We start from the raw sequence: 13,457 nt of genomic DNA, 5'->3' as shown, positions 1-13,457 counted from the left end.
TCTCACCAGTTTTGGTCTTTTTTGTTTCAGTCACCCCTATTATGTCGATCTGGTACTTATCTAATTCCTCAGCTAGCTCCATTTCTTTGCCATTCAGGCTTCTTACGTTGATAGTACCGATCTTTAACTCTGGTAAGTAGCTGAAATGTTTTACTTGTTCTATAGGTTCTCCATTCACAATGCAGTTGATATTTTCAGTGCTTCTGCTATTTTCATTATCTTTGCCTTGTTATTGCTGACTTTCATACCATATTTATTACAACAGTTTTCGATTTAGTCGGGGAATCTCGCAGACTTGTAGTAGATTTATTTAGAAGTATAACATTATCTACATAATGCAAAGAGCTGAGATTAATATCTCCAATTTTGATATTAGGTTTAATACCACTTTCCATCATAATGATCTGTATAGATAATGAATAACAGAGGGTATAATGTACATCCTTGTCTGACACCAGATTTAACATTAAACGATCTTCCTGTACTTCAATACTAACTGCTGACTTGCAACTCAAATAAAGACTTTAGTATTGCTTTATATAATGCCCCATTGACTCCATACAACTGTAGTGTTTTGAATAGCTTTTCTCTTGGCACCTTGTCATATGCCTTTTCCAGATCTACAAAACTTAAATATAGATCTTTGTTATATTCCCATGATTTCTCAATTATTTGTCATAAAATGAAAATCTGATCCTGACAGCCTCTATTTGGTCTGAACCCAACTTATTCTTTGCCAAGCTTTCCTTCTACAATTCTTCTCAACTCTTTCTCAAGTATACTTACATAAATCTTACCAGGAACACTCAGAGGGAAATACCTCTTTAATTTTCACATTCAGTTTTATTTACCTTTTTTTTAGATATGGGTACTATGAGAGCTCTACTCCAATAATTTGGAATTCATCCCTTTGTCCAGGCCTTCTGAACTATACAGTGCAGCCACTGTAAGACTTATGCCTCCATAATTGAGCATTTCTGGTTGAATATCATCTACTCCGGTTGCCTTTCTACGTTTCTGGCTTTTGATGGCTTTTTCTACTTCAAGTATGTATATGTATTTTTAATAGCATGCCTGATCAGTGTTTTTTACCTCTGTGCTGATTGTTTCATTTAGCAGTTTTTTGAAGTAATTACTCCGTACTTCAAGGATATCTTTTTCTCCAGTTTTCATTGTCACCTTTATCATCTCTTATTACCTCTTTAAGCATTCATTCTTTCCTCCATTTCTGAGCTTCTTCAATAACATCCAGAATATCTTGCCACCTTTTTGATATTTATTTTTTATGTTCTTACCAAAATCTTTCCATGAATTTTGTTTAGCTAGTATTTTACACAGTGTTTTAGCTTTCTTACAGTTGCCCCTGTATTCTCTAAGAGCACAAGCTGACTTACTTGGCAGGATGTTTTGATATGCTCTCTTCTTTTCCTTCACTGCCTCTTTAAATTCGTTTGTCCACCACGGAGTTCTGATTTTTCTATCCTTTCAGACAACCTCACCACATGCCTCTCTGGCTGAATCAATCATTGGCAAGCCCTGATTGATTCAGCCAGCGACCAGAAACATTGACATTCAGCCAGAGAGGTTGAATCAGTCAATGTTTTCTTCAGGACCTGCCACTGAATCTCCAAGGTTTGGTTCCTGTTCTCACACTCTCATTTTTTCTTGAATAATATTTGTGTATTTTAGTCTAGAGTTCACATCTGAGAGCTGTCAACTTTTATTCACTTTGAAACTTTCTTACATTTTCTTCTTTTCAATACGAAATCCAATTTTATCCTGCTCAATGCTAAATGCTGATCACTTCCAATTTCAAATCCTCTGTACACCCTAGTGTCTTGCACCAGGGTGAAAACATCACTATCAACAATAATATAATCTGCGAGACTTTTTTAATTCCTCGACTCTTCTCTCAATGTGAATTTATGTATATTTGTATGTTGGAACATTGTGTCAGTAATATCCAGTCCATGTCCTGAGCACAAATCCAACAAGTATTTGCTATTATTATTAGCTTTGCTCTTTTCTCCAAATTTTCATAATATATTTTTGTATGTCTGACACTTTCCTACTCTGCTATTTAGATCCCCAACAGGGATGAACTTTTCATTTTTCATTGTGTGAGTTGCTTTCTATAAAGCTTCCAAACATTCCTTCACTTCTTTAGTAGAACCTTCTGTGGGACCATAGGAACAAATAAGTCTCATTATTCAGTTCTCCATTCTGATATTTGCCCACATCACTCTACTTGATATTGCTTCCCATTCAAGAAGATTATCCTCATATTTAGTGTTGAGTAATATGGCTACAACTTCTTTTCCTTGATTGTCATTACCTGAATATAACATTTTGTATTTATTGCTCCTAAAGATCTCTCAGTTTTTTTTTTGTTGTTTGTTTGTTTGTTTCAGTCATCCCTATTATGTTGATCTGGTACTTATCCAGTTACTCAGCTAGCTCCGTTTCTTTGCCATTCGGGCTTTTTATGTGTTTGCTACCGATCTTGAACTCTGGTAATGTTGAGTTGGAGTGTATTTTAGGATTTGTTCCAGTAGCTGACTTTTTGCAGTTCACCCTCTTTCTCTGCTGATAAAAATGGGGGCCTTGTTTAACTGGGCAGTGCCCTAGCCAGGCATGAAATTTTATCATGTTGTACCATCATTTTAAATTGTGGTTTAAGCCAATAAGAATACAATTTGGTTACTAAATCCCAAATTGACAGCCCATCCTTGTTCGTTCAGTATTCAGGTAGATACTTAACAGTGTGCACTACAAGAAGGTGAGGATTGGACATTAGGTCAGAAGCTCTGGTCATTTGTCTGCATTCCTTTAAAGGCTATGTGGAGGTGTCCTCTCAATTATAAAGCTTAAGCAATCCTTAAGCACCTCGTTTAATATATAAACGTTTTAGTGTAAATGCAACCTATCTTTTCCTAGTTAAGTGAGAAGACCTAGACTACCAAAATTGCAAATTATGGTCACGTAGGTGCAATCATTCAGATGTATTAAGCAAATAAACTCTTTTATATAGAGATTTACTAGAAGAAAATTAACTACAGTAGAGGTTGTTCATCAAATTCCTTAGTATTCCAGAATGTTATATAGATTATAAACATATAACTAAGTTTGTCAAGAGATGCTCTTGTTGTAGAGAAGTAATTTTATATTATATTAAGTGGAAGTCTTTTACTTTACAAGGATTTCACCATATCAGAAACTTTTTTTTTTTAACTTTCCTTCACAGTTAGCTTCTTATGGAGGCAAGTTACGTTACACACAGCAATACTCTGCTAGTGATGGAGGAGACCTTTATGCTGATGCTGATGTAGAAATGACAGTGAGTTTTAACTTTTTACCTCTCTAGTGCATTAAAGTGTCTTAAAGTATAATCTATAGTATTATATTTTTACAACAAATGAAGTACCTGTAAACTATTTTGAATTTGTTATTCTTATTAGACTTTAGTTACAGTTTAGTATATTGGAATCAAACTTTGAGTTCACTAAAAATAGGTATCAGTTTGAGTGGAAAACCAGTTTCAAAATATATTAGGGATGAAATATAAAAGTTCATTAGACATTGCTTTTTTAATACACACACATACACATTCCAATACTTTGATACACACACATGCATACTTTGATATGTTATTTGGAGATAACCAAATAACATTCTAAAAGCTATCATAATTATACATGAAAATAATCAAATACAAATAAGATTAAATTATTAACTCATATATGATAGATCATATCCAAGAGAGATAAACCAAGGAATAGTCCGAAAGGGATGTCCCCTTTTAGCAACTCTTTTTAATATTTATCCAAATGAAATAATAATAAAATGAAATAAAAATTTCCATCAAGGTATTAAGCTTTCTCATACTGTGAACTTAAACATTCTCCTTTTTGGTAATGATCAAATAGTAATTACAAATTCTGAAGATAACTTACAGAAAGATATTTTAAATTCAAATGAGATAGCCAAAGATTATGGAATGATAATATCAACAGAAAAATAAAAATCAATGGCCTTTAAAGAACAAGATCCAGTAAGAACTAAAATAGTAATAAATAACTAGATTTTAGAACAGATGAATTCATTTAACCTATCTAGGATGCTTGATGATCACATATAAAAAAGATATAAACCTAAAAATTGTGAAATAGTTAAAAATAACAGGTGTAATTAACTCTATGAATAAACCTAACATAGTTCAAAAACAAAACAGACTAAAAGTATACAATACATTAGCCCTACCAGTCCTATTGTGTGTAAGCGAAATCTGGACAATAAAACAAAAAGACAAAGATTAATAACAGCTAAAATGGAGTTTATGAGAAAAACTGCAAAGTATACTCTATTCAATCGCAAAAGAAATGATAAAATTATGAAAGAATTAAACCAGGAATTAATAATTAAAAAAAAAAAATTTAAATAAACATTATTGGAAAAAGAAAACCAGGACATCCTCTAAAGAGATTCAGTGATGACTTCTAAGTCATCACAGGCTACTCTAAGCCCAAATCCTTGAAAAGCATGATGTAATGATGATGATTTGAAGATAACTTATTGATGTACAGGTGACTGCAAAGAATTATGAATAAACTGTAGATAAGCAAGATAGATTAATCTCTGAGGATTTTATGCTGAAATTTATATTATCATAACATCTTAGTAAGAGATTTGTAAGGAAAGTATCTGAAGAGAGGAGATGGTGTGACTGCACCTGGAGAAATGAAGAATTCAATCAACCAAATTCTAGGGCTATGGTTAAAGGAGGGGTGCACTCTTCTCTTTCTGCCATGTGTATGTACACCCATTCACACACATAACAGAAAGAGGGATTGGTTAGAATACAGGACTGGATTAATTATTTATTTAGTATATGATGATGATATAACATGTTATAAGCCCATCTGGGCAGGCATAGCAGAATCTTATTGAATATTCTCTGGCATTGGGCTTTTCATCCCACAATAACAGTCAAAGTTTATGGGTTGTGAATCCCTTATAGAGTTGAAAAGTCCTTACCAAAGGCTCTTTGCATAATAGATGAGATTCAAACACAAGTCCTTCTGGCTAAACAACATCCCTGACAGAGGTCCTACATGAAAAATAAAAGTGATTTTATTGATAATGAAATTATCAATAAAATTGATAGAGATGATAGCATGAGCTCATTGAAGAATGGTCTTGTTTCAACAGTCTGGTTATGTTTTGTAACAGATCAACACTACATTTGCCAGAAAATATGTGCAGTAACTTTTTGGGTTTTGCAAAGGCAGATGCTTCCATAGCGTAATGTTGGTATGTTGCGGTCTGTGATTGGAAAAGGCCTAAGTTCAATTATTGTCGTGACAGGAGGAATCTTTATATGGATTTTTTTCAATTGAAGGTGAGTTAGCTGATCTCATACGGAGGAAGTAGGGTTTTGGGTTTTTTCTCTCGGAAACTTGGGGTTTTCATCCTGCATACAAATTGGCTCTTCAGAACACATGAAATTTACAGACAAAAAAATACTAACTGTGGTGGTGGGCAGTAGATGCCGTTGATGTAGATGATGATAGTAGAGGTTTGGTGTAGTGGTGGAGAAAGAGTTGTAAAGTAGGTGTCCTCCCTCGATGAGTCTTTAGACTCCCTGGAGGTGTCACAAAATAATAATGAAGTACCTCATTACAAATCAGTGTTGAGTTTCATCAAATATTAATAATTAGTAATAGTAATATTAGTAGCAACCAATAAATAGTAGTATCTAATAGAAATTAGTAATCTGGATATGTGTGGAATTCTATTCCATCATCATCAACACCAATTTGTAATGAGGTATTTCATCATACTAATTGATATTAGTAATCTAGATATGGAAATGATTGGTTAATGAGATATCCAGTTTTGTGCAGAGAAGTAGCCTGTGCGCCATTTGGAAATTAACACAAAAGATAAGAGAGCTCTGTTTTGTGGTCACTATTGTTTACTTCATATGCTGATGATGTGGCATATGGTTTGAAGGAAGTTAGTAAATTGTTTGTAGATATGCACAGTTGATGAAGGTAATACCTGAGAATTCTGATATAAATTACTTAAGGAGGATGTGAATAGGCTGCAGTTTTGCAGAGATTAAGTAGGTGTCTCAATTCACTTTTTCTGAGTGTAAAGTTTTGTTCTTTGGATAGATGAAATTGAACATAGTGTATTCTTTGAAACTACACTTGAATGGTGAATGAAGCAAACCATAGAATTTTGATATGAGGTACAATAAGTGCAAAGATGAATGGGTATCTGTTTTCTCTTGATAAGGGTGAAATTTTGCTCTTTGGACAGAAGAAATGGAACACACTGCATTATTTGGAAGTACACTTGAATTGTGGAGGAAGCAAGAAATCTGGAGATTATATGGATTAGGGAGTTAATTATTATGGGACATTGTCATAATTGGAAAAGTCACCCTGAGGATTGCTGATTTATCGAGAGCAGATGTGTGACATAAGCAATGATTAGGTCACATCTGTATTATGCATTGTTCTGAGACACCACAGAGAGAAATGAAGGAAATTCAAGCAACACCAGACCTTGGAGAAGTGGTGATGGTAGTGATGCAAGACCTGTGAAATGTTGAATATGAGCATAAATTTGGAGGAATATAATATATGCAGAGCTTGGAAAATAGCACATTGCTTGATATGTTTGAGACTTATAAATTGGTGAGAGGAACTTCTCAGGTAAGTAGGTGTGTGTGTGTGTATATTTATGTATATAACAATATGTACAATATATTGTATGCAAGATACCAAGACACACACACACAGCATATATATATATATATATATATATATATATAACAATATGTACAATATATTGTATGCAAGATACCAAGACACACACACAGCATATATATATATATATATATATATATATATATATATATATATATATATATTAGGATAACCAAGCAATTTTATATGCTTGGTTATTTTAGCACCTAATCCCAAGAATGCAAACAATTAAGTTTGCGCCTGAAACAAAGTTCAAGTCTAAAGATGGTACAACACCAGGGCAACTCATTGTAAAGGTGGGTAAAGCTTTGATCACTATTCTTAGTATTTTCCCATAATGTAAAGCACATCTCACTAGAAGATGTATATTGCAATGCATTATGGGTGGGGTCACTACCCAGACCGGTTTCAACCTTTTTTGAGGTCTCCTCAGTGAGTAGCTAGACCCTAAATACCAAGGTTTTAGTAATACAAAGCCTTATCAACTTTACCTATATAAGTTGCAACAAGGTGTATTAAGTTTTAATAAAAATCTCTGGAGGAGATATTGATGGGAATAAATTTTTAACTTGGGTATATTGTATATTAGGATAACCAAGCAATTTTATATGCTTGGTTATTTTAGCACCTAATCCCAAGTATGCAAACAATTAAGTTTGCGCCTGAAACAAAGTTCAAGTCTAAAGATGGTACAACACCAGGGCAACTCATTGTAAAGGTGGGTAAAGCTTTGATCTAATATACAATATACACAAGTTAAAAATTTATTCCCATCAATATCTCCTCCAGAGATTTTTATTAAAACTTAATACACCTTGTTGCAACTTATATAGGTAAAGTTGATAAGGCTTTGTATTACTAAAACCTTGGTATTTAGGGTCTAGCTACTCACTGAGGAGACCTCAAAAAAGGTTGAAACCGGTCTGGGTAGTGACCCCACCCATAATGCAGTGCAATATACATCTTCTAGTGAGATGTGCTTTACATTATGGGAAAATACTAAGAATAGTGATCAAAGCTTTACCCACCTTTACAATGAGTTGCCCTGGTGTTGTACCATCTTTAGACTTGAACTTTGTTTCAGGCGCAAACTTAATTGTTTGCATTCTTGGGATTAGGTGCTAAAATAACCAAGCATATAAAATTGCTTGGTTATCCTAATATACAATATACCCAAGTTAAAAATTTATTCCCATATATATATATATATATATATATGCTTTCTTGCTTCTTTCGTTCACTGTATTTTCTAGAAAACAGTGAACAAAAAAATTTTTCTACTTTAGTAGTGATTATATAACACAGGTCTACGATGGAAAAGTTGTCTGAGAAGTAATAATTGATTCTTATAGATTTTTGCACTATATGCAGCTGCAAACTTGACATACTTGTCTGTTTGCTCACTTGGGAAATAGGTTTAAAAACCAAGTTTATATAAAATTACTTGGTATCTTGAATACATAACATACCCAAGTTAAAAAAAACTTTCTATATATATATATATATATATATATATATATATGTGTGTGTGTGTGGGAGATATTGCATACGGTCGTAGATGATTGGTGAGCATTAGATCTTTCCTGAAAACTGTATGAGGGTGTTAGTAGCCATAAAATCAGAAATCGATTTTTTGCATAAAGAATTGTGGACATTGAGAGGATTGGCAGAATACTGAAATCACCAACAGTGAAAAAACTTCAAGGTCAGCTCCAATACATATTATAGCATGGAGGAATGCAAAAACCTCTTATGATATTATTATTACCCCATGGAGTTAAAGACTCGTCTGGGAGGTCCTTTGATCACACACACACACAGCCCATCATATGCTGTGAACACATTCAAACTCCTTGCAGACACCACATTCTCAGGCAAGGCATTCCAATCATTCAAAACTCTGCACAAAAAAAACCTTTCCCTCACTCCCCTACTCACATCCACTTTAAACAGTTTCCAATGATGACCTCTGATTCTCCCCTGATCTCCCACTATTCTCTGTAATATTGTGCATTGTATACAAATGCAGCATTACATTTCCAGACACTGAAATGTTCTATCCGAGTTATATCTTTCCATCTGAGTTCTGCCCTGCACTTTTCTATCCATTTTCCTGGCCTGATATCTACAGATGTTGTTATTATTATTAACCTAAACCTCATGAATCAAAAACTCATCTAGTAGGTCCCTTTGTCATATACACAGCTGATCATACCGAGCCTTAAATACATTAAAAATCCTCTGCAGACACCACACTCTTAAGCAAGGCATTCCAATCATTCACAACTCTGCATGAAAAACAACTTGCCTCTCACTCCCCTACTCACACCCTCTTTATACAGTTTCTAGGAATGACCTCTGGTTTTCCCCTGATCTCCCACTATTCTTTGTAGAACTTCTCCACTATTGATCCTATAACAATCCCTTACCAACTTGTAGGTCCTTATCATATTTCCCCTATTCCACCTGTCCATCAGACTCTGCAAATTACATCTTCTCAATCTTTCCTCATAATCGACATTCCAGAGGTCAGAAACTACCTTAGTCAGTCGCCTTTGGACCCTTTCCAGCATCTCTTCATCCTTCTGAAAACCAGGTGACCAAATCTGAGCACAATAGTCCATGTGTGGCCTAATAAAAGCATTATACAATGGAACAAGAATATCCATACTTTTACACATCAGTGTCCTCAGCATCATTCCCAGAAGCCTCTGTGTTGTCTCCACAATTTTGGCTATGTGTCCCCTAAATTTCAGATCCTTATCCACTATCACCCCAAGATCTCTTATATCTTATTTCCAAATTTTAAAAACCTTACATTTTGCAACATTGAACTCGCATCTCCATTTCCATGCCCAATCACTCAATTTATTCAAGTCTTCTTGTAAGCCACAACATCACTACTCTTCATGGTTCATCCCAACTTTGCATCATCTGCAAACAACTGAATATCTCCATCCAAATCTTCATCTATATCGTTAATATACAAGTTAAACAGTAATGGCCCCAAAACAGATCCCTGAGGCACTCCACTAGTGACTTTCCTTTTCCTGGATATCACTCCCCCAATACATATCAGATATCCAGTCTCTATCCAATGCACTAATCTAATATTCACAATCATCTTCTCTAGTTTGACTATTAATTTATCATGAGATACTCATGATAAATTGATCATGAGATATTCATGATAAAACCTTACATTTTGAACTCGCATCCCCATTTCCGTGCCCAATTACTCAATTTATTCAAGTCTTCTTGTAAGGCTACAACATCTTCACTACTCTTTATGGTTCGTCCCATCTTTGCATCATCTGCAAACAACTGAATATCCCCATCCAAATCTTCACCAATATCATTAATATACAAGTTAAATAGTAATGGCCCTAAAACAGATCCCTGAGGCACTCCACTAGTGACTTACCTTTTCCTGGATATCACTCCCCCAATACATATCAGATAGCCAGTCTCCATCCAATGCACTAATCTAATATTCAACCCCATCTTCTCTAGTTTGACTATTAATTTATCATGAGATACTCTATCAAAAGCCTTTGTGAAATCTAAGTATATTACTGTGTATCCTTCTCTGTCCAAGAAAGCAGTCACTTTATTGCAATAAGTAAGTAGATTACTAAAACATGACCTCCCTTTAGCAAATCCATGCTGTCCATCAAAGATTATACCATTGTTGTCAACCCAACTCTGGATCCTAGTTCTCACAAGCTTCTACCACTTAACCACAATACCTGACAGAGATAGGCCTATAGTTTGATGCTTGAGTTCAATCACCTCCTTTATGAAGTGGCACAATCTTGCCCTCCTTCCACTCTTTAGGAACTTGACTCATATTAAAAAAATATGTCAAGGCAGGTGTCAACTCTCTGGCACATTCCTTCAGAATATGCTGTGATATATTATCAAGTCCCACAGCCTTATTTATATCTAGTTTACTCAACTCCCCAAACACCTCTTGCTCACTTATAGTCAGTCTCTCCTCCCCATCATCAACTGCTCTCAATCTCTCCATGAAGTCACATTCACAAGATTGAAAGATCTTTATGAACTGCTCATTAAGTATCTCCACCACACATTCTGCAACAGCTGTCTTTATACCATTTCCTCCTATCGATGTCATCCTTCCATAATCATTCTTTCTTTTGCTGGCTATATATTGAAAGAACTCCTTAGGATTCTTTTTGGCTTCATTAGCTGACTGCTATTCATACCTCTGTTTAGTTGTTCACATCAACCCTCCTTGCCTGGTCTTTGTAGACCTCATGGAATTGGTTATTTCCACTTCTCTTATGCTGCATCCACAATGCCCCCTTTCTCTGTATTGCATGCTTAATCACTTTATTCAGCCATCTCACACCTACCTTATTTAACCTTCTCACCCGTGATATACATCTAGACATTGCATCTACTAGATCGTTTTTGAAAATCCCCCAAGCTGAATTGATTTCTTTTCCAGCTAACTCCTCATTCCATGCTACACCCGCAAGCTGTCTCCTGAGCCCTACATAATCCCCTCCCCCCCTTGTAGTTCCACATATACCCTTTTCTCACAGAGGTCCTCACACTGCTGGCAACCACCCAGGTAATGACCTCATGGTCACTCTCACCAATTGGTGGATGATTTGACACCTCATTTATAATTACATCCTCTGATGAGATGACCAAATCCAAGACCCTCAATCCTCACGTGCCCTTTGTTACATACTGTCTTAGGTAGTTATCCCTCAAAAACTCAAACTCATTTTCTGTACTTCCGGTTGCTATCTCATCATTGCAGTCTATATTGCCATAATTAAAATCACTCATAATGATCACCCTTTTCTTATTTGCTTGGCTAATTTGATTATACATTTCATTATCACCATCATCCACATTACCTGGTCTATAACAGTATCCAACCAAGTATTTGATTCGATTCACCTCTATCTCACACCATACCCCCTCAAAACCACTGGAACTATTTCCCTCCTGCATCTCTACTTTGTACGGACATAACTCTTTCTCTATCAATAGCAGTCCCCCTCCCTTTTTACCCCTTCTATCCTCACAAAACACATCATACCCTTCTATATCTATTCCTCAGGATGTCGTCCTTTACCAACCATGTCTCACTTATTCCGACAATCTTTGAGTGAACAGACGCAATTAATGCAACCATTTCATCTGCCTTGTTTCTTATACTTCTACGATTTGTATACAAACACAACAGCAGCTCATATCTGGATCTACAGCTAGTTCCACTGATACCACTCACTTGATGTGAAGTCTCCATGCTCGACTGGGGCCATTTCCCTTTCTATATATCGAATAATGCCATAGAAGCTTAGAAATAGTACTAATACTAGAATAATTCTGTAGCCTGTACATATCAATCAACTGATATGATTTTGATATTAGTAATCAATGCAGGAGTTTATTACTTCTACTCGTCGAATATGAGGAAAGATCGAGAAGATGCAATTTACAGATTCTGGTGGATAGGAGGAAGAGGGGCAGATATGATAGAGATCTACAAGTTAGTAAGGGAGTTGTTATAGGATCAATGCCGGAGAGGTTCTATAGAAAACAGTGGGAGATCAGGGGAGAATCAGAGGTCATCCCTGGAAACTGTATAAAGAGGGTGTGAGTAGGAGAGTGAGAAGCAGGTTTTTTGCATGCAGAGTCATGAATGATATGGAATGCCTTGCCTGAGTGGTGTCTGCAGAGAATTTGAGTGTTTAAGGCATGGTATGATGAGCTGTGTGTATGATGAAAGGACCTCCTAGGTGACTCTGACTCCATGAGGTCTTGGGTAGTAATAATAATAATACCCTTTTATATAATAATACTCTTTTCATTCACAGACCACAGTGTCTAACGAACCTAGCATTAAACACTTTTCAAGCATTCAATCCCCACTGGTGAATTCCATTCATTTGATTGCATATGAAAAATATCCCTTTCACTACCTAATTCACCTGACTCCTTAGTTTCCAGGAATGACTGACCTCTTGTTCTACCATCATCTACAGGGTGGCATAAAAGTAGCAAAGGGGTAGAAAAAAATCATAACCTTTTGAAATTCAATGTTGTTCCAATTTTTCTTTTCAGAGCTCGTGAAGTATATCTGGGAGATTCAGTATGGAACATTACACCATTATGCAACAAACCAAGATGACAGAGCTTTATTTTGAACATCATCATTTAATAATCCAGACCCCACGAACCTAATTGCCGTCATTTAATTGTGCGAGATGACGATGAATGGATAATCCGACACTTGGTGGGACGTTTTCGGTCGCAAGGTGCAGTGTGAGATCTTTCAGGATCTGGAAGACCACGTTCTGCTAGAAATGACGTAACTGTAACCGGTGAGCAATATCGCGATATGATCAATTTTTTAAGACCAGCTCTTGTTGATACTCCAGAGATGTGGTTCCAACAGGATGGGGTCACTGCATACACTGCTCGAGCCACAATAGGGGTCTTAAGGGAGATTTTTGGTTAATATCTAATTTCAAGAAATTCAGCATTCAATTGACTTGCTTGTTCGCCAGATTTAACAGCCCTGCCTTTTTCCTTTGTGGACATCTTAAGGAGAGGGTGTATGTGAATAAACCCAGTCCCACAGAGCAGCTCAAGGAGAACATTCTAGCCAAAATCTGGGAATTAACACCAAATACT

At 35.7% G+C, this 13,457-nt stretch overlaps 1 protein-coding gene across 6 annotated transcripts in view; it reads left to right on the top strand.

Moving 5' to 3' along the window:
* Positions 1–13,457, top strand: part of LOC150109418 (basement membrane-specific heparan sulfate proteoglycan core protein-like) — a 1,783,738-nt gene that overhangs the window by 1,077,517 nt on the left and 692,764 nt on the right. For all 6 annotated transcript variants that reach the window (XM_090413063.1, XM_090413041.1, XM_090413033.1 and 3 more), the window contains one exon: positions 3,245–3,337. In XM_090413063.1, coding sequence (XP_090269189.1) covers positions 3,245–3,337 — 93 coding nt within the window. The remainder of the gene's footprint in view (positions 1–3,244; positions 3,338–13,457) is intronic.

Source organism: Typopeltis vanoorti, chromosome 2 (genome assembly GCF_054136105.1).
Source record: "Typopeltis vanoorti isolate ZY-2024b chromosome 2, IOZ_Tvanoo_1.0, whole genome shotgun sequence".
In the NCBI taxonomy this organism is placed as follows: domain Eukaryota; kingdom Metazoa; phylum Arthropoda; class Arachnida; order Uropygi; family Thelyphonidae; genus Typopeltis; species Typopeltis vanoorti.
This window is presented reverse-complemented; position numbering and strand designations above follow the sequence as displayed.